This window comes from Lutra lutra, chromosome 7 (assembly GCF_902655055.1).
Source record: "Lutra lutra chromosome 7, mLutLut1.2, whole genome shotgun sequence".
Lineage (NCBI taxonomy): Eukaryota > Metazoa > Chordata > Mammalia > Carnivora > Mustelidae > Lutra > Lutra lutra.
In genome coordinates this window covers 33,630,149-33,651,833 of record NC_062284.1, presented here as the reverse complement: position 1 = coordinate 33,651,833, position 21,685 = coordinate 33,630,149, and the positions used below count along the sequence as shown (strand labels likewise).

General features: G+C 54.3%; 1 protein-coding gene across 10 annotated transcripts in view; it reads left to right on the top strand.

Moving 5' to 3' along the window:
* TLE3 (TLE family member 3, transcriptional corepressor) overlaps window positions 1-21,685 on the top strand; it is a 45,666-nt gene that overhangs the window by 7,067 nt on the left and 16,914 nt on the right. For 6 of the 10 annotated variants that reach the window (XM_047736796.1, XM_047736795.1, XM_047736794.1 and 3 more), the window contains exons 5-6: window positions 12,777-12,839; window positions 14,559-14,633. In XM_047736796.1, coding sequence (XP_047592752.1) covers window positions 12,777-12,839; window positions 14,559-14,633 — 138 coding nt within the window. Of the gene's footprint in view, window positions 1-12,776; window positions 12,840-14,558; window positions 14,664-21,685 lie in introns of all 10 variants that reach the window. The other 4 variants (XM_047736790.1, XM_047736788.1, XM_047736789.1 and 1 more) reach the window with 1 other exon arrangement.

Genomic DNA, 21,685 nt, shown 5'->3' with positions numbered 1-21,685 from the left:
TTGATCACTGGGATGACCCAGGAGATGGGCACATGGATGGCTCCCCCTCTTACTCAAGGACACTGAGCCTGGGTTAGAAACCTGGCTTCTTAATAAGACTACTTCAGTGAACTCTCCTGGGCCAGTGGGCCCCGGAGGGCACAGAGCTCTTCTTTCTATCTTTGAATTCTTCCTCCTCCACTTAGTATAGGAAGGGTCTGATCTGTGTGGAAGGCTCTTCATTGCCATTTTATCCTAGGAGTGTGCCGGTCAAGGAATGAGTTCCCTTTTCCCTCCTGCACAGGGAAGTGTTTTTAATCCTAATCTGTTTGTACAATATACTGGGACACGTGGGGCGAAAAGGTAGTCAAGGCCAAATCTCAGTGGGGTTTCCCCCTCTGCTGTGGCACACTCGGGCTGTCCTTTCTTACACTTCATCATCTTGTTTCTGTAGCCATGGAGGAAGCCCCTGGGCTGGGGTCTGTTACGCGCACTTAGCACGAAATAGGTGCTCAGGAAACACGTTGGTTTTCCTTTACTCCGAATTTCTCGGCTTGTCAGAGGGTGGGATTCCAGATTACCTGAGCCCCGGTGGGAGGAAGTGAGGGTTTTAATTGTGGGTTGGCCCCCCAGCTCTGCAGGCTTCCTCCTATAGCTCAGCATCCAGTTTCTTCATCAGGAAAATGAGGGGGTTGGATGCCTGCCAGAGCGGTTATTAGGGGCTGGGATGTGCCGGGTGTGGGCTGGGGCCCGTTACATAGCCGAATAAGACTCCATCCCCTTGCCTGGGGAGTTGGCATCTCAGGAAGTCATGGAGCGCAGTGAGGGAAGTGCTACTAATATGGCCCAGTGTCCCCGAGGAGTACCCAGGACAGGAGCATCCAGAACTGAACGGAGCACCCAGGACAGAACGGCTTATTCATTCCCAGAAAGGGGAGTCAAGTCAGGTCCGGGAAGACTACACCAAAGGGCTGTTACCTGAGCCTTAAAGGGGGGGCAGGGGTTAGGAGGAGGCTTCTCGGCTTCTCTCTCTCTCTGTCTTTCTCGGTGACAGCGGCTCTTGGAAAGGCCAGCGGAAGCACTGTCCACAAGTTGGAATGGCGGTGGGGGGGTGGGCGTGGGGCTCCACTTGGGGAGTGAGGCGAGGTGGTGACATTTTGCAGCAAAGTGATCTCCCAGGCCTCTCTGCTCTCACACTCCCGCCTCAGCGGCTCCCTCTGTCCCCATATGGCTCTGCAGGGCTGGCCCACGTCCATCTGCCTGGGGCCCACTCAGGGAGGGGGGGAGGCGGTGGGGGGCAGACGCCTGGGGCTGGCAGAGGCCTCCGGGCCCTGCTTCTCCACCCCCGCGTGCCACTTTGACCTTTCTTCCCCAAAGTGGCATTGCCTCCTTCCCCCGTGTGGGTAATTCTGTAATGACTGGTTCTGACCCGCCCCTCCCCCATATTTAATTCTCATCAGCCAGCTCTCTCCACTTTGCTATTAATGATAGCAGCCAGCGAAATAGCTTTCAACATGCCATTGACAGTCTGGTTTAAGAGAGCACTTGAAGTAGTGCTAGACAGCTGAAAGCACCCATAATTGTGTACCAGAGTGAGAACTGCGTGCTCGAGGGCCTTGTTTTTATATGCTTAAAGGGACAATATCTTGTTTTCAACAAATGCTCTTGCAGACTCCCGGCCAAGATGCTGGCTCCTCTTCACGCGCCTCCTGTCTGTCCCCTGGCTTTTTCTTTCCTCTCTCTCGCCTTTCACACGACATGTTCCCCCTCAGGTTGGGGGCTGAGGAGAAACTTGGGGAAGGGGTTTTTTCCCGGAAGGGCTGTTCTCCCCTATGTATGGATATGGAGTTCTTTTGTTGGCTAAGGATGTCACAGCCTGAGGAAGTCGGGGTAGGCTTCCAGGGGGCCCTTTGTGTCCCCAGGATGGGGGGGGAACCTCTGTGGGGGCAGGCTCCACTCATTGGAGAAGCACATCAGGGACCGTGGAGGCCTTGGCCCCTTTCAAATCAGATTCAGGGAGGCTGTTCATTGTGCAGAGGCCCCTCTAGAAAGCTCGAAGGTCCGCAGGGCAGGGACTCTTAAGTGGAAGTTCATGCAGGGCTTGGGGGCTTAACCAGGGGTCCCATCTTCTCAGCCCTGGGGATTTTGCCTGAGAACAAAACCTCCCTCCCCTCCACTCCAGCCGACTTCATAAGTGTTAAGATGCCACTCAGCCCTTTGGGCAGAAATCCCCCTCACCCCAAAGCTCCCCTTCACCAGTGGCCTCCTTGACGGGTGAAGAGAGAGCCAGGTTTCCAGGGGTGGGGCCTAGAGTCTGACTGTGGCAAAGGCCAGGACTGTGTGTGGACGGGCTTGGCTTGTATGTCCAAAGGGGCGTCCTCCTTCCACCCACCGTGTGAGTGACACCACCAGGGGCCTGGGGTCCTGCGGTAGCTTGCCACCACCACCACCAGTCGAGGGCCTTTGTGGAGGACAGAGAGTTTGAAAGTTGTGATCTTCCAAATACTGTAATACTATCGACTCTTGGTCTTTCTGTTGCACTTGGTCATTTGCAAAGCAGAGTAGACCTTTTCATCTTAGAGCCCCCGAATAAGAGGCATTCGGGAGCAGGACAAACACACGCTGGGAGGAGAGCATCAGAGTGTGGGGTGTGAGGATGACCTGGGTATATCCAGGGCACTAGAGGGCTGTGTTCTTAAACTGGATGGGGCAGCAGGGGCTGGGGGGTGGTGGTGTGCGGAATGCCGTCTTTGTGAGTTCCCTGGGGGGTAGGACCATTTTGTATTCACTGGGGCTCCTGAGCCCTGCGTGATTCTGGGCCCATACTGGGTGCGCAACGTAGGTTTTGTGGGGGACTCAGTGGAGGGCAACGTTCTAGTTAGGGATTCTCCCCTGACTCTGTAGAGCATTCTGGGAAGGATATAGGTTTTCTCTGGCTTCTAAGAGAGATCTGTTGGCCGCAAAGTTGTGGTTGGAGAAAAGAAGCATGAAAGTGTCCTGTTGAGCTTTTGTGTTAACGCGTCTTTAATACAGTTTAAGGGTTTTGTCTTGTTTCTGTATTTCGTCTTGGTCTGTGGGCAGTTCAGTTGTACAAAGGGAAGATAGGAGGTGGTGAGGAAAGAGATAGTGGGGAAGAAGATGATAAAGCAGAGATGGGGGAGGAAGGAATGAGGAAGAGAAAACATGCTGAATTGGGATTCCGAGAAGGAACCGAGTGGCAGGAAGGCGAGAGTCAGTGGTGCCTGGCATGCCTTGGACATCTCTTTGGCTGGGGAGTTCCACGTGCCACGGCCTTATCCTACTGCCCTTTAAATCCTTGCTGAGCACTGTTCACACTCTTCAACTGTTTGTTGTTGTTGTTGTTGTCATTCTTTTAAAAAACGGAACGACATCTAGTCTAGCCCAGTGGCAGAAGTTCCTTTTTTGTTTGCCCCCAAAAGTGACATCTTCCCTCGCAAGGAGACTCAAACGAGCAAGAGTCCTTCCCACAGTCCTGCAGCACTGGGGGTGCCAGGAGCACCTTGGGGACAGGGGACAGGTGGGGAAGGGGTCTCCTCCTGGTTGGTTGTGAAGGCTTTGGTTCTGGACTCCTACACCACCCAGCCAGTCTCCGACCGGAAGGTTGGAGGAGGAGGAGGGAGGAGGCCTTCTACCCAGTACCCAAATACTTGCCTAAGGAGAGCCCTCAACAGGTCCCTCCGGACCCTGAGTGTCAAACTGATTGTTGGATCAAGGGCATGCTTGGTGAACCTGTGGCGATTTCTGCTGGGAAGAGCCGGGCAGTCGGGGAGACCAGTGGGTGAAGGATGGGAGTCCTTGGTCTAGGGTGGGGGGCAGGAAGTCTCCAACTTCCTGTGCAAGAAGAGGTAGGGCAGACTTGGCGAGCCCCAGAGCACAGGTGGTCCCAAGAGGTCTGGAGCGAGGGGCTTGGTGGCCGATGGGAACAGAGTGAGCACGAGACCCAGCAGGTGGAGGCCGTGAGTGGGCCAGGACTGATGGGCCCAAAGGAGCTTTAGCTTCTCCTTAAACCCTTCCCCGTTGCTTTTCCTGGAAACAGTGCCTTCCTCTGAGCCCCCTCACTCCTGGAGAGAGCAGCAGTCCAGTACTTACCTGGCTTTGCCTCAGGGCAGAAGTCCTAACGGAGCGGTTGAGGTTGGTGGTTGGTGTTGCCCAGTACCCTGTGTCCCACCCTCCTCAACCCTGAGGCCCTCGGAGAGCAGGTCTGCCCCTGCTGGAGTCCTCTCACTCTTGTGCGTAGTACACAGCCTGTAGGGACTACTTAAAGGGAGTGGGTACAGTGCTTTCTAGACACCATTCTCTCTCACACTGTTTGAGTTTCTCTGTTCTCTCACCTGTGTCAGACCACATTTCCGCAGGGACCTCCTCTACCTGACCTTCCCTCACTTTCCCCCTGCCCAGGCTCCCCAGTGGGGACTGGGGCCTATCCCTGTTAAGACTTTCTCCTGACATCTTTGTGCCAGTTCTAGATTCCGAGTTTCTCCGTCAGAAGCCACTGGTTTTCAGAGGGGTGTCCTGGCAGTCCTGTGCTGAGCACCAACTGCCAGGAGGTGGTCAGTCCTGGTGGCAAAGCAACAGGCTTAGGAGTCAGACAGCCTTGGGTTTGAGTCCCCCATCAAGATCCCCTGGCCGTGTGACCTGGGGCTGACCGTGGGACCTCTGTATAACTTCAGTTTGTACTGGGGGGAGAATGGGAACCCCTGCCTGCCAGAACAGGGCCATCGGAGACATGGCTACCATGCCTGAGGAACTGAGTTTGACATTGAGTTGTAACTAACGTCCACTAGCCCCACATGGCTCATGGCCTCCTCTGTCTGACCCCGCAGTCACAGGCAGCACTAGGAGGAGTGTGTATAGGGTGATGGATATACAGTGACCGTTTCGCACGGTCCCCAGCGTGTAGGAAGGCCTCAGCAGTGTCCTCTCCCAGCAGGATGTAGTGCCACAAGTTGCGAAGGCCTCCAAGAGTGAGGCCGAGATCCTTGGGGCTGTGGGTGTTGTAGGACTTCCTAGAGCCCTCCCGAGTGCGGCTGGCTGGCCCCACACGCCAGCCGTGAGCACAGATGTCTGCAGAGGGTCAGGCACTGGCTCGTGGTCCCCGGTAGACCGGGAGCAGGTTCAGAACCAGAAACTCAGTCTGTTTCACTCCTGACCGGACCGCTTGTCCCCCAGGCCATATCAAGGCATGGTCTCCCCACATGGCTGCCTTCAGGACATGCACCTGAATATGCTTCAGGACTTAGATTCTGGGCCTGGGAAGACCCCGGACAAGGCCTTGAAGAATTGGGTAGGTTGTAGGGCCGCCGTGCACAGATCAGGCTGTCTCAGTCTGGGCATTATTGACATGTGAAGCTGGATAATTCTTTGGGGTGAGGCTGTCCTGTGTTCCCCAAGGTTAGCAGCACCTCTGGCCTCTGCCCACTAGTTCTCAGGAGCAGTGCTCTTATTGTGACACCCTTAACTGTTCTCTAGACATCACCAAGGGTCCCTTGGGGGGCAAAATTGCTCCCCAGGTGTGAACCCTTGGTGTCAGGGGAAGAATTCTGGCTGGAGAGCTGAGAGAGTTGGTTGCCACTGTCTGGCTTTGTGACCTAGGGCAGCTCCTTGCCTTCTCTGGGCCCAGCTTTCCTTGTCTGTAAACTGAGATGTTGAATGTGGTGGTGGTGGTTTGGGAGGCGGTCCCATCTGACCCATGAACAAATTTCTAAGTAACCGTTTTGATCTTTTCGGCCTATGATCCTGCCATCCTTGTCTGGGGGGAGAGACCTTTTCAGTCTAAGAGGGATGGTCTTGCTTATTGGCTGTGAACTCGGTGGTGGGTGGCTAGAATGGGGCTCTGTATCTGCCCACAGTCCGCCGGTCCCCTCCCCCGACACCTCATTTTCCTTTCCTGCCACCCGGATTTCCCAGCGAGCCTCTGTCCTTACAGAGTCCTAGCCAATGTTCCATTTGTAGTGCTGACCTTACAGGGAGACCCCCAAAATTTAACGAGCTGCCTCTGCAAGGGTAATGTGACTTTTACAGCCTGTTGAGGGGCAAAGGGAGATTTGCATAATGTTCCAAGGGGGATTAGGTGGCTGGGGGTTGCCATGGCAACCCCACAGGGATGAATTGAGAATTTTTCCTCCTGGCAGGAGTTGGCCAATGGAGTCTGGGAAGGTGGGGGAGGGAGGCAGAGGGTTATCTGAGGGGAGGGAGGGGACCGAGGGCTCTAGGGATGGGGGTGGCGGTTGGTGGCGCCTGGAATGAATGGGCGGTATTGGGGGAAGGTCTAATTGGCAAAGGCTTTCCCTGTTCTGTCTACACAAGCAAGCTCTTTGAGGGTCATCCCCTGGAGTGAGGGTGGGAAGCAAGCAGAGTTTAATGTGTTTGGGAACCAAGAAATTAAAGTGAACAAATATTTAAAGATTATTGGATCTTGTTAACAGGAAACCCGGTGGATGGAAATTGAGAGTCTGGGAAATGAAAGTCGTGGAGTCCGAGAGCCAGGGAGGGACTCAGCTGTCACCTAGGCCCAGGTCCCTCCCGTGGAGTGGTGTCTAACCCTTGTCCCAGTTAGGTGGCCATTGAATGCTCCTAAGGACAGGATGCTCACTCTCACACACACCTAATTCATTTTTGAGAGCTCTGATGACTATACTGCACCCCGATCTGCCTCTTTCATGCAGTAGGAACTGAGGCCGGAGTATAGGACAGACCTGGGACTTCGCCTTGCCAACTCTTCTGGGGTCAGTGTCCTAGATGCCTCTTCTCCTGCCCCTCTCCCCACAAGCTCTTTCCCCTTCCTTGCTTGACTTCACCATTCCCAGTTCCCTTACTCCCTAGACTCTTGGAAAAAAGTACCAGAGATTTCTGGTAGGCAGAGGAAGGGAAGGTGGGATTCCGTCCAGGGTGGCACGTGGAGGGTCATGTCCCAAGCTGGGCACCCTGGAGTCTCTTGCCTTTCATCTGTCTTATCTGGGTGGGGGCAAGTGTGTCGAATGTTCCTTGCCATCCTTACCTGTGTGAGTGGCATGGGGGCTATTGCTGAGTGCCAGGTCCAGGCTGACCACAGCCAGTGTCCTGTCCTGTTCCCTCCCTCAGGAGGCAGATCCTCAGGGTCACATGGGGCTGGGCCTTTTCTTATATCCAGCCCTCCTGGCATAAAGAATTCAGTAGGCTTCCTCAGAAGGCATAAATATTTAATGGCATTGTAGTTATATATAATTTGATCAATATGTCAGTGCTAAAAGGGCCTTTATGGAGGCTCACCTATCATTGAGTGATCCGTGATGGAAACCCTCCCGGCCCTTCCAGAAGCAGGGGCCATTATCTCCCTGGGCTGCTGAGTGGCTCATTTATTTGCCCCCTCCTTTAAGACCCTGGATGCTCCTTTCCCGTAGAGCCTGTGGCGGGGCTGGAGCGGGGCTGGGGAACCCTGTCCCAGTGTTTCCTGGGGGTGTCACCCCTCTTTGTCCCTGGACTTCCTTCCCGCTGGTGATAAAACAGCCACTTGCTTTCTTTCAGAGTTGTCTAAGCTCCGACTGAGGAGAAAGTGCCTGGCAAGGAATTTCATGGTCTAGTCCAATAATTGAGGGCCTATCAATTTAGAATTGCCTGGGACATGTGATGGGATATTTTAAGTTAAAAGTACTCAGGCACATTGTTCCAGAATCTTTCAACATTTGATTGCTTCGTGGTTACGGCACCCGGCTGCCGCGGCCGCTGCCTCCCGCCCCTTGTGCCCCTCTGAGTTTAATTCGAGATGAAGCAGACTCATCTGGAATACCCCAGAGCTCGAGTCAGAGAACCTGGTAATACCTGATTAAAATTCAAGAACCGTGGAGTCCCACCCCCCACCCCAAACATGCATGTTTCTGGAGGAGAAGGTCCCGGGCAAGCAGGATGAGCCCTTCCTACCGTGGCTGCTCGGGACTGACAGATGGCATGTCACTGCTGTTGAACCCTCTGTGCTATGAAGCCTGGTCCTGGGGACTGAACCCCAGGCAGTGGCAGCCCAACCACATCGTGAAGTGGCTCTCTCTCCTTCCTCATCACCCTTTAAATTCTTGCCATGCTCTCGATTCCTGAGCTGTATGGAGGAAGGACATGTCACAGCGCCCTTCAGGAACCATTAGCAGGCTGAGACGCAGTGACAACTCCCGGATCTTCCAAGTTACCTCTCTGCCGCCCTGTGTTGCAGACAACGCAGTTGGACCCCGGAGGAGGGTAGCAATTTGCCCAAAGCCACACAGCTAGATGGAGGCAGGGCTGGGGGGTGGGGGGTGGGAGCCACCTTGGTTCTTCATGGCTGTGGGTCATAACATGCTCTTTAAAGTGCCAGGGTTCTTCCTCGCCTTGTTTTTATGAAGCTGAGGTTCCCGAAAGCCGGCGGGGACAGACAACGGGGCACTTTGAAATAAATAGCAGGGAGACCGTTGGGTGGAGGTGGCTGCGGACTGGGTTGAGCAGTCCGCTACATTTTCAAGAAAAAGAAAGATGGGGGGTGCGGCCAAAGCCTGGCCAGCTGCGGAAGCCCAGGAGCAGGAGACTGGGGGGTGAGAACCAAGACCAGATTGAGGCTGGCGTCTTTCGGCGTCCTGGGTCTGGGGCCTATGGCTGGACTGTGATGGGAGGAGAGGCAGGGCCTGGGGGTGCTGAAGGACCCTCAGTTTCCAGCAAGATGGTTGCAGGTCCTGCTTTCCTGAGATGATCATGGCACGCACGGGAGCTAGGCAGGCGCGCTGAGCAGATTGCTCCTTGGGAAAGTCACTTGCCCCCCACCCCATCTTGTTTTCCATCATTTATTAGCCTAACCATTTCACCGGAGACGCTGGGCAGATGTTACTCCCCGTGCCCAGTTGGGAGCACAGATTCTGAATCTCGCAGGGTCTCTGGGCACGTGTCTTTGAGCTGCTTCTGTCTGTGTCTGCTAGATTAGCTCCTTCCAAGGAACGGTGTTTTCCCACCAGCCAAGCTGCCTTCTTTGAACCACACTTGAAAAGAAACATTCAAAGTCTGTGCCCACCTCCCCAAACACCTCTCCCCGTCACCGGCACCTACCTTCTCCCAGGTCCGCATCTGAGGACCTCACTCAAAGGCGGTGGCTTGGGGCGACCCATGTGGACCACGCGCAGCTGCCTTATTGATAACACAGTGCCTTGGGTTGCCAGGAGGAGTTTTCCAACGTGTGGTCTGGTTCCAGTTTGTGATTTCTGACCTGTCCTAATTGTGGAAGTCACATGTCTTAATTTCTTTTCCCCCCTTTCTTGGAACTGAATGTTTAGGGCTTATTTGTGTTGGACCAAATGCTGTTTTAACAGCTGTTCTAATCGGAAATGCTGTCAATGATTAACCCTGACGGTAGTTTTTCTTTCAAAAATACTTCTCCAAGCTCTCTCAAAATGTCCAAATCAGGCTTCTTGGTAGGAAGTCGTTTAATGTGGTTGCTCCATTGCTGGGCGGGCCTCAGTTTCCCCATCTGAAACGTGGAGCTGCTCATTGGAAGGGCCTTCCCTGGAGGGTGTTATGAGCTCACATGTGGGAAATGCTTGGGGGCAGCTGGGGTGGTGCATGGTAATGGTCATGATGGTTGTTGTTGTGAAGAGTGGCTCTTTCCGTCCAGCTTACATTTCTAGGAGCTTCCCCTCTGGGATCACCACCCTCCAAAAAATCAGTGTTAAGGAAAAGTCCTTGAGGAGGATAGTCCCGTCCATTCTTCGCGCACCGGTGTGCCGAGCCCATTCCCAGGGGTGGGGCAATCACAGAGAGATGGGTAAGGTTTACTCCCTGCTTCTGCCGTTTGGGGAGGCCAGCAGGGGAGTGTCACTCCAAGGCAGGGGATCACCCTTCAGTGACAGCTGGGAGGGATGGAATGGGTATGGAAAGCCCACCCCAGGCCCGGACCCAGGGACAGGGAAGCCCTGGTTCACTATAAACACTGGCCAAGTGTGCTTCCCCTACCCCAACCCACCCACTCTCTGCCCACCTCCCAACCCTGTTTCATTCTGTCTTACGAAGCTAGGCCTTCCTGGAGTTTGGGCCCAGGAAAGGGCCCGAATGCCCGTATCCCAGGGCTCCAGAAGGTTCCATGTCTGTGTGGAGCGGTTCTGATGTTTGTGGTCTTGGGAGGTGGGCAAAGGAGGCAGGACCTGCTTCTAGTGGGGGTGGAAGGGTGACACTGGGAACTTGCTCAGAGCTACCTGGTGGCCTGGGAGGCCAAGGCTGGAGCTGGGCACAGCTATGGGAAATCTCTGCAGGTCCCTTTTCCTTATAACTGAAAGATGCTGGACTCCCAACCAAACCCTGCAGGAAGATTCCACCTGGGCAAAAGCTGTGGCCACATGTTTGTTAAAGGGTATGGGGAAGGGGAAGGCCAGCTCCTTTTCATATTTTGCCTGGAACTTCCAAGACCCTGACACTTGACCTGTATGCTAGCGGAAGTAAGCAACAGATGGGAAACCCATTGATAACCACCTGCCCCAGAGGTTGTGTGAGAGCTGGAGCTGCTGTGTAGGCCAGAGTAACTGGGAAGGTTCAGATCCTGCCTATTTCCCGCCTTCCTGTCTCGGGGTTGGGAGGGCAGCAGCCAGAGACCCATGGGGATGGCCCTGCCTCACCCTGTTGGTGAAGGGCACCTGCCTGCCCCGCCTCCCACTTGTATGTCAGCATTCCGTCCGCCGCCACCCTGGCCGCAGATGTCGCCCACCAGGGGCCAGGTCCAGATCTGCAGCCAGGGGGGCCTTGGAAAATCAATGCAGAGAGGCTAGTGATACTCTTTTTGGCTAAGTATTTATCAAGTACCTACTGTGTGCCGGGCGCTGCTATGCTGGTTGTTGGTGGTAAGAGGCCTTTGGACCAGTGAGCCTGGTTGGTCTAATTTATGTCTGTTTCCCGTTTTTAATATGTCCTTCTGTTCTGATGGGGCACATGGACATCTGATGGTTGAAGGACCGTGTTACCCTATGCAATTTTGGACTGAGATGTAGGGGATTGTTCTAGGACTCCTGCCAGATACAACCTTGATCCTGTTTCCTTCCCTTTCCCCACTGTCAATCAAGGGAGGGATGAACAGAAATGAGGAAGGATCCTGTTTGGAAGAGAAGATACTGTTGGAGAGAAGAACTCTTCCCACTTACTTAGATTAATAATTTATACAGTAATTACTTAGTCATCTTCTTAGATTCCTTACATATAAATGATGGGTATCTAGTGGGTCAAGCTCAGAGATGGTGCAAAGAACAGCTCCGTACAGCAAAGAAGTATCTGGCCTCAATGTCAACAGCACTGAGGCTGAGAAGCTCTGGTGTCCAGTGTCCTTACTGGAGCGTACCCAAACGGCAAATGGGGTGGTAAGGCCGAGAGGTCGTAGCTAGGGGAGCGCTCTCTATCCACCCTGAATTTGGAAGTGGGACCCATTACTGGCATTCAGTGGGTCATTTGGTCCTTTGCAACAAAGATTTGTTCTACCCCGGATGCCCACAGGGGGCAACTCTGGCCCTGTCCTGAGGATCGGAGTGTTCCAGGAGAGAGGACCAGTCCCTGGACCCCACCCAGGACACCCCCATGGGGTAGACAAACTGTCCCTGTGTTGGAGCCTGCCTCCTGTGGTTGGCAGCCCCAGGATGTAGGGCCACGCTAGCCCATTCCCTGTCTTGGCACTTCCCCAACCAGATGGGTCCTCCTTAGTGGCCGGGGGTTAGAGGGAGGTGGGGGGTGCTAACCCCAGGAATTCTCCCAAGGTCCGCACTCTGTAAGCCTTCAGACAGCGTTGTTTTTATTTTAAGTGCACCAGATTTCTCATTGAGAGCCATTTGACACGCAGATGATCAGAGATTTTTAAAGGCTGTTGTCATGGTTTTGTTTCTGGAAGATTGCTGTGTGCTGATGAGAGCTTTGAAGCCCGCACTGGGACCTCGGTCCTGGGGGCCTCGGGATTCAGCAGGAGCTGAGGAAGGCTGTCTGTCCTGAGCCCTGTCTATCAGGCTAGTCCTTCCCGTCTGGACACAGTTAACCATTGGGCTCTATTTTTTTTTCCCAAACTGCTCTGGATCCGAGATCAGGGGTTCACATAGGACAGGAGTGGGAGAAGCAGTTGGTACTTACTAAATATGATCTTGGCTGGCATGTTGGGGGTGGAGCAGAGAAGGGCTCAGCTCATGATCTACTTCTAGGAAGGATTGGGGTTCCAACAACTTACCCGTGAGCAGCTGCTACAAGAAGGCATGTTGTAACCCTAAGATGGGGAGGCACTCACGGTGGGATTTCAGGCTGCGTGGGGGAGGGATCTGTCTGGTGGGGGAGAGGCCAAGAGAGAAGTGGAGAGGGCTGAAGGAGACCCTCGAAGGCACCTGTGGCCCTGGGGACTTCTGGTCACCTGCTTCGTCTGAGCTGGAGAACCTGTCTATCTGTTGCCATTGGGCACAACCAAGTCCTCACCACAGTGCACTTAACTAAGATAATAGGTTTTACTGGGGTGTACGGCAGAGGGCAGCGGGGGGTGGGGGTGGTTCTTGTTTTATTTATTTATTTATTTTTATTTGTTTTTAATTAGGGCTTCCATCCAGAGCCGGCAGATTCTCTGGTCTAAGCCAAACATGGAGACCCCTCTCTGATAGGAAATTGGAGCTCCCCAAAGCCAAGGCAGCCCGGCTGGGGGAGGGCCACGGATTCAGCAAGGCCTCCTGGCAGGGGGCCTGATGAGGGGGTCTGTGGCTTTAGGGGAGTGTGCGTTGACCCCTGAACATTTCGGTGACTCGATGTATCTGCTTGTACTTCACACCATCTCTCTTCTTTTGCAGACAGAGATTGCGAAGAGATTGAACACGATTTTAGCACAGATCATGCCTTTTCTGTCACAAGAGGTAAGACCTTCTTTCCCTGTATCTTTCTCGTCTTTCGAGTACAATGCCTCCCGGTGTCGCCTGGGTACCCCTGGAGCCCCAGCCCCTATTCATTCATAGGGACTGAAGTTAGCAACCTGGGGTTTTAGAGAAAATACTCCAGCACATCAGAGGGAGTGTTTGCTCGTTCTTCTGGTAGAATTGGTTCTCTACCACTTCCAAGACCAAGGAGGAGGATCCCAGCCTGTGATGGGACTAGCAATGGGCAGTGGTTGCCCTCTTTGCCTCCCGTCCCCCATCCAAGTGGGCGTTCCTAAATGCCTCTGCATCTATCTGTCCCATCTCCAACACCTGAAAACATCTAGGAACAAGACGCCTGGCCACATAGTGCAAAGGGGCACACCCTATAAAGGGAATGAGTACTGAGGGGGCCCCAGCCCCTAGGACAGAGGGTCCTCCCTGGAGGCATGGCCAGTCAATCCTACTACCTTCTAAGCATGCCTTCCAAGAGACCGCCACCTGAGGCCTGGATGGGGCTAGTGGGTGAGACAAGGGAAGCGTCTCCAAGGAGGCCCCTTGGGCCAGGTCAGACAGGTGAGCTGTCTGTCCAGCATAGCTCACTCCAGCTGGGGCAGGCCCCGGCCATCCCCTCAGCATCCTTCCAGACTCCTAGGTTTCTTGAGTCAGAGCAGCAACCCATAAATGATGGAGTCCAAAACACGACACAGTGATGGCCTAGAGCTCACAGCCCAGTAGGGGAGACAGGTGCACACGAAGCGGATGTTATCCCAAGGCCAAAGGGAATGAATGCACCAAAAAAATATGTATTTTTTAGAGTGGTTTTAGGTTCACAGGAGCCCACGGTTAGAAGGTACAGAGCTGTCCCCGTTCCCAACATCCTGCCCCAGAGCGGTGTATTTATTACACTTGCTGAGCCCGCATGGACCCATCATGACCGTCCCCAGTCCCTGCTTGATTTAAGGGTTCATCATGCCACTTTTTCTCTCTCTCTCTCCAGCCACATCTTCGTTTTCCTCTTTACTTGGCGAGGGATTGCATATCTGTAAATTCACATACCTCACTTCTGAACTCCTTGAACGTAGAGTGCCAGTCTCCTGACTTGGCAGGCACTCTAGCTGCGTCTCCTAAAAAATGGGAACACCCTTCTATGTGACGAACGCTGTTCCCGCATTTAGAACATTAATGAGGGCTAGCCTCTCCCACCCGGCTCCCATTCGAAGGCACGGAAGGACATTTTTTTTGTACGTGTGGTGAGGGGAGGCGGGTGACTGACAGCCGTGTTTGGGCTCATTTCTGTTGAAACTTAAAACAATGTACAGGAAGTGGGGCTTGAACACGCGCTCTTTAAAAAGCATTTAAGGGGCGCCTGGGTGGCTCAGTGGGTTAAGCCGCTGCCTTCAGCTCAGGTCATGATCTCGGGGTCCTGGGATCGAGTCCCACATCGGGCTCTCTGTTCAGCGGGGAGCCTGCTTCCCTCTCTCTCTCTCTCTCTCTGCCTGCCTCTCTGTCTACTTGTGATCTCTCTCTGTCAAATAAACAAATAAAATCTTTAAAAAAAAAAAAAAAGCGTTTAAAACAGAAGGTAGAAAGGCCCCACCTGTTTCACTGGCCTCCTCTGCCTCATGTGGGGGCCGCATCCCTGCCTGGCCCCAGCGGTCCTCCCTGTGCTCCCTTCGGTCGGGAAGACAGTACAGCTCAGCCCTTCCCTGTTCCCTCCAGCACCAGCAGCAGGTGGCCCAGGCAGTGGAGCGTGCCAAGCAGGTCACCATGACGGAGCTAAACGCCATCATCGGGGTACGTGGACTCCCCAATCTGCCTCTCACCGTGTGTATAGCCCTTTTATTCCTCTCATTTACCATAACCAGAGATCGACCCTGACCTTAGCTGGCCTCAAAGGATGGCAGGCCCAGGGCTCCAGCTTCCCGTGGCTTAGACCCATCTGGGGCTCTCACCCCATGAGCTCCCCAAGTGGACGGCTTGTCTGACATGCCTCAGATCCACCTCTAAACTCTCCAGCCCCAACCTCCCCCAGCTTTTGGTGCCCCCCCGCAATGGTTGAGGCCGGCAGGCTCTGAGATAACCGTCAGACCCAGCTGCTCCTCAGGCCTCCCCGGGGGGCCCTGTCTGCCCTGTGTCCCCCTCCCTGGCAAAGGCCTGCCCTCCTTTGGCCAGCTGAGATCAGAATTATCTCTGTTGTACTGTGGATCTGAAATGTGCTATGGAATTTGGGTTGCGGCCCTCCCGTGCCATGCACTGAGCTGCCTGACTGAGTGTGATTGGTGCGCCCTTGTGAATTCCAGCCGGGATATTCTGGGAGTCCTGTCTCTCTGGGAGTGGGAAGAATACCCAGGACCGCTTTGTGAGGTCCAGTTCTGGTCGGACCCCTCCATGGAAGAAGGAAGCCGGATCTCTCCTCTTCTGGATCCCTTTCTGCCTCGCATCTTGAATGCATTTCGTGGATTCACAGAGCATCTCTCTCCTGCTTTGGTGTGAGGCTAGAGATATTTAAGAGAAGCAGCTGAGGACAAACAGTTTTTGCATGTCCCTCTGGGCAAAACTCTTAGCCTCAGGTGTCCCTAAAATGAAGGAGGGTCAGGGGGCTTCTGAGCGATAGAAATTCCAGAACACGCACCCTGGAGCTCTTTTCCATAGGTCTGGGGGTGGGGCTGGGAATGTGGGTTTCTAAAGTTTTCCAGACTTTTGTGAAGCAGTGGCCCAAATGACTGACGTCTGGGACCCTGCTTGGTCCTCATTTCTCTTTTGTTCTCGTGTGAGGTCATGATTTCAAGGCGGAACCGATAGTCCCAGAATGTTCTGCTTGGTGGGATAAAGGATAACTCTCAGGTTTTCGGTCTGGGGCAGAAACCCGAGACACATTCTCTGGTTACGGTTCATTCCTGTGTGACCTCGGCAGGTCCTGTGTCTTCCCAGGCCTCAGTTTCTGCATCTGTTAAAGGAGGGAGTGGACCATCTTCTGGGGCCACATGTGCAGGGAGGCTGGGGGCAGAGGGACAGAGGGATGCTGGTGGCTTCTGCTGCTCCGTCGTCCTGCTGTGGGGACCTATGACGGTGACCAGTTTCTGTCCTGGTCTCAGCCCCGTGGCGGCTGCTGAACGCTGCCGCGAGAGGGCATGGAAGCATTCGCCTGGTCTGAAGCCTGGCAATGCTTGGGGGGAGCAGAGCAGAGTCTGGAAAGAGGACTATGAGTAAGTGGTTTGTGTCTTTAGCCATTGGGCTGGGGGGCGGCACCCTGATGGGGAAACTGTGCTTTCGTAAAGTTTATTGTCCCTGAGATCAGCCGGCCTGAGCTTTTTCAGCCTTGACACTGTCAAGTTTGGGGCCGGATGCTTTGTTGTGGGGCCTTGTTCTGTGCACTGTAGGATGTCTAGCAGCAATGCTGGCTTCTACCCACTGGATGCCACTGGAACCCAAAAATGTCTCCAGATGTCAGCCAAATGTCCCTGAGGGGTGGGGCCTCCGTGGTTCACGGATCTTGCCAGTGCCCTCATTTCACAGAGAGGGGCAGTGATTTGAGGATGGGCACAAAGTCAGCCAGAAGCCTGAGGGCTGACTCCCAGCTCCGGGCTCCTCCCCGCCCCACTCACTGGTCAGCCCGCCTGGGGCCCCTGGGGGCCCCGGTCTCAGGGACCAGTTCACGGCTGGCGTGGTGGCAGTGTGGCGGCTCTCCAGCAGCAGTGGAAAGAGGCCTCAGGGCGGGAAGTGCGCCGTGGGTTCTGTCCTCCGAAATTCCTCCTCTTCCAGGCCCTCGTCCCTGTCCCCTTTCCAGGCCAAGCCTTCCCGTCCGCGCAGTGGCCCCGGTAGGTGCCCCCTCTCCCACTCCTGCCTCCCTCTTTGGAATTAAAATCCTCTTATGAAAATAACTTTTTTCTAAATTCTAAGAAAAGAGTGCGATTGGGGAGGAAGTGCAGCTTGGATTAGCTCCACTTCTTTTAAAGTAGTATTTAGGAAGCTACAAGTTAGGTCAAGGCAGCTCGAGGCAGATATTGGAATTCAATTAAAGCCAACGAGTGGGGCCTGTGACCCCCATTTCCAAGGTAATTGCTTCTCCAGCTCTGAGTGAATGCAGCCGTCGGCCTGTCATTAAGCAGGAGGCCGTCTCCTCGCCGCGCCTGACAGAGCCTCACAAGGCAGGAATTCTGGACAGCTGAGGCCTGCGCGCCGGGGAGCCGGGCCTGACTGCACTCTGGGAAGCAGGGGCGGCTCTGCTCCCTGGGAGGAGTGGGGCGAGCGGGCTGGCTGCCGACAGCTGACTGGGGAAGGTGGGGTGGAGGTGGGGGGCGGGGGGGTGCACCGCAGGGCCGGGGTTCTGGCCCCAGCAGTAAAGCGCGATGCAGGGACGGGCCCTGGAGGCTCTCAGTAGCAACTGGTGGCTTCTCCCCTCACCCCATGGTGGTGTTGGAGAAGTAGCCTGGTCTCCTGGTCCGGGAACTAGGATGGTTTTGGGCAAGTCCGTCCAGAGTTCCTCCAGGCCTCAAGTTTCTCCGGTTGTGACCAGACGGAGGAGGGCTGGGTAAGTTTTCTAGAGAGTGCCTGCTTCAGTCGGGTGTTTCTGGCTGTCTTGGGCATGGGGTTGAAGGACTCTGAGGTCATGTCTTGGTTCCATAGTGCAGTGTATCTGGTGTGGGCACCTGTCCTGGCTTATTTATCACACGAAGTAGAGTATTTCTAGGGTATCCTGGGGCAGAAGACTCAGAACCACCATCAGGCTGGTGTGAAGGGAGCGGGGGACAAAGGGGCAGATGGGGGGAGCCCAGGCTTGCTGGCCCAGCATACCCCCCTCTCTGGGGAACTCAGGTATTCCCCATGGGCCCAAAGATCTGTTACTGTTGACACCGTACTGTACTAGGGCCCTGTTTCTTGGATCCACATTATTATGACAGGGGTCCTCAAAGAGTCAAGGTCCCTGTGCATGGGGGCGGCGCGCGGGGAGGCTTGTCCCTGGAACAGCATCTAGCCGAAGGCATCCCTAGGCCGATTATAGACCCTGTGAGCTGACCTAGCAACCATTTCCAGAATCCTCCTTTTCCATCGCTCTGTGCTGACCCAAGGTTGTTGAACCTGACGGGCGGCGTGGCCTTTACCCCACCCGCCCACTGACAGTTTGGTCTGTATTCCCTTGGAGATTCGTTAGTGGAAGACATGTTCTAAAGTGTTGATTTGATGGGGCGGGGCTGGGGGTGAGGGGGAGGAAGAGGGAGATCGTAGCTTGTCACAGACACTCGGTATTCTGAAGCCCTTCCTGAGGGTTTTGCATTCACTCCGGGATGTAGATGGTCAGGATTCACTTGACAGAGTTTTCCAGGAGGAAGGAGGAGAAGGGCATGCTTCGGAATGCATCAGTTTCTTTTCAGGCCGGCAGCATGGAGGGGAGAGGGCGTGCTGGCTCTCAGTCCGGGCTGTGCTTGCCTCCCCGAGCCAGTCCCCATCTCTGAAATAGGATAGCAGGCCTTGTTGGGAGCTCTCAAAGCTCTCTCTGCACGGAAGCGCGGTCCAGTGCAGAGCTGTTGGGGGGGGGCAGCCATGCAAGGTAGCAGGGACAGGGAAGGCCCAGGGATGCTCCCCCCATCCTGGGGGATCTGTAAGTGTCCATTTTATGCGGACAGAATTCTGGGTTTCCTCTGGTGGGTATCCTTAGTGGGTCTGGGCTTTGGAAATGCTTAGACAACTTTACTAAGTTTAACCCAAATCATGAACCTGAGAAGTGAAGCATTAAATCAGCCAGCAAAGACATTAAAGCATGATGTGCATAATCCAATTACCCGTACTCGGGGGAGGAAGCTCTTCCCCATCAGCCTCTCCTGTAAGGGGCCCTATCCTCTGAGCCCAGGGCATTGGCACTTGACACACGCGCGAAGACAGGCACACACTTAGGGCCTGTGGGCCGCCTGCTTCGACGTGCTTGTGTTCTGGCATGAAATATTTATAGGAGGGACGAGTCCTCCAGAGCGGGCTTGGTTCCAGGCACTTAGCCAGTCTTGGGGGATTGGCGGTGGATGGGGGCATGCTGGTGACTTCCTCTCCCATCCCGGTATTGGAAGTAGTAGCAACTGGAAACAGGCTACAGTGAAGTGGTGAGCTCTATCCCTTCTTGGATGGCGGACTCGATTCCATGTCTCCCCACTTGTCACCACCCTCCCCACATGGCACCGTATTGCAGCACAAAGTCCTCTGAGGTCAGGGCGGGTCACAGGGGATTGAAGTGCAGCCTGAGGCCAGCCGGCCGCGCCCTGTCTGCCTGCGGAGGGACTGGGGCGGTGACACAGAACAGCAAGGCAGGTGCATCGTTGCCAGCCAGCAACCCCGGCCCCGCTGGGGAGAAACTTTTGTTTCACACTCTTTTTTGCAACCAAGACTGTGATGAGCAGACCCCACCCACGCCCAGTAAGCGCTAGCATCTGCCCTTGCCCCAAGAGGTAAGCCTTGGAGGCCAGGGCTTCCCTCCTTGTTTCCTGAAGCCTGCTGGGCCACTCCCGACTCTGCCTTCAAACTGGGGAAAGGACACCTCAGGGGACTTTCTGGCTGCACAGGGGGTGCTTTTGTACTTGAAGATGAGAAGTATAGGGAAATTTCCTTTCCTCTGTTGCAAAGAGAACACTGATGTCCAACACGCTATGGCAGGATATCATCCTCCCAGGCTTGGACACGCAGCAGCTTTGAAAAGCCTCTGTTCTCCAAACAGCCACCACAGCCTTTGTTCCAGATTTCTGATGCTTGCTCATGGGTTCACGTTTCCAGGAAGCAGGACACGCTCCACGGAAGCTCCTTGTCCCCATGAACTGTTCTAGCTGTATTTCAGTGGGCCTCGGAGAGGATGCGTGGATCTGGGAGGTGGATGGCCCTTTTCAGACAGAGTCACTGTGCGGACTTACTTCCCAGCCTCTCCATGTCTGCCTTTTGCAACATTATCACTTACTTACCCAGCAAGTGCACACTGAGCAAACAAACCAGGCACCATTAGAGGTGCTGGGATGGATAGAGCAAGGTCCTGTCTTCCTGAAACTCACAGGTCAGCAAGCATCCCATAAAGATGAAGGAAATGGTTATAGTTGTGATCCATTCATAGCTTTTGCTAACATGAACTGAGCACCTGCTCTGCCTTGATGTGTAGTATCACGTGTGTGGTCCTTGCACAGGGAGAAAATGGAGGCCCAGAGAGATCCACTGACTCCTCTAAGGTCTCATGGCTGATAAAGGGTAGAGCTGCACGTCTGCCTTAGCCTGTCTGGCCCTGGTGTCAGAAGGGAGACCTCTGTGCTGACCAGGCTGGTGGGGAGGGCTCCTGGAGGAGGAGGCATTTGAACTGGGCAGAGGGAGCCGAAAAGGTTGGGTAAAGAGGACAGAGCTTGGGGTATTTGGACTTACTCAGTCGCGCCTCTCCCTGGGCAGGAATCTGCAGTCAGCTCTTTCTCTAGCAACGGAATTGTTCATGGAGGGAGCCAGCCTCGGACCCATGCAGCTGCTCCCCAGAAGCCCTTCTCCTCTCCTCCCCTCGCCTCTCCTCCCCTCTCCCTGCAGCAATCTCGCTGGCTGTGCCCTGTGAAAAAGTAGATTAAATCCCTCACTCCTTGCTTTCTGGGATTTTACTAAATAGTTAACACTGGCAAAATTAAGTGGCCTGCCAGCAACCGGTCTAAAAGCACAGGGCTGCTGGCGGAGACCCATTTTAAGACCGCATGTGTAGGTGCAGTTGGATGGTTGGCCCACACCGAGGAGTGACGGGTAGCCGTTGGAAAGACGTGTTGATTGGTACAGAACAGTCTTCAACTAAAACCCAGTTGTGTAGTAGTGAGGTTGGCAAGAGCCTATTGATTTAGGAATACATTTACAATATGTAGATTTTCATAAAGGAAAATTCTAGAGAGAAACAGTGGAATCTTCTAGAGAGTGGGATTGAAGAGTAATTTTTTAAGGACAACTTTTTAATCCATACTTATTTTACGTGTCTTCTGACTACATATATTTTTTTCTTGTAATAAGACCTAACAATTATAATTTCTTTGAAAAGAAAGAATAGGGGAGTTCTGCTATAAGCTCCTGTGTCCCAGGAAGAGCCTGAGTGCAGGCTGGGTTGGGTGGAGTTTCTGCATGGGGCCCTCTGCCGGGGTTTTGTTCCGTATCAGGGACCAATGCCCACCAGTAATTGCCCTAAATCATCCAACAGTAGATGTTTCAGCTCTGAGTAATGGCCACTGGTCCCAGCCTTTGACCCAGAGCTGATAAAAAAAAGCACCCCCCCTTTGGGGGGGGCAGGAGTGTGGTGGTGGCCGGGGTCCCCCCATTGACTTCCAGATGAGCCAGATTTGCAGTTTGCTATGTCATGGTTGTGGGAGAGCAGGGCCCTTCACCCCGATTGCAAACACTTCCTGCCTCTGAGAGCATCTCCTCCCACCAGACTGCAGACTTTCCCCCTGTGTTCTGGTGTCTGCCAGCCTGGCCCAAAAGCCAAGTTTACGTCAGCAGGCGAGCTTGTCACCCCCACCAAGCTCTTTGGACTTGAGGAGTCATGGTGGGGTGGGGGGCTCTCTTTAGGGACACTCTTTGGATAAGATCGATGGTTGACAGATTTGAGTCCAGGTCTCACCTACTAGTGGTTGGACCTGGCTAATCACTGGCCACCCATTCCAGCCCCCTAAGTGTCAGTTTGCCATCTGTAAAATGGGCACAAACCCTCCTTTGCCACCCAGGCCGGAAGGGTCAGAGAGAATATTTGGAAAGTGCCACGCGTAAATGTCGGTCCCTTTCTCTTGTGTTCCTGGAGAAGATGCCAGCATAGGTGGCTGTCAGCATACCCAAGGCCCTGGCCACTCCTCAGAGGTATTTGGCGG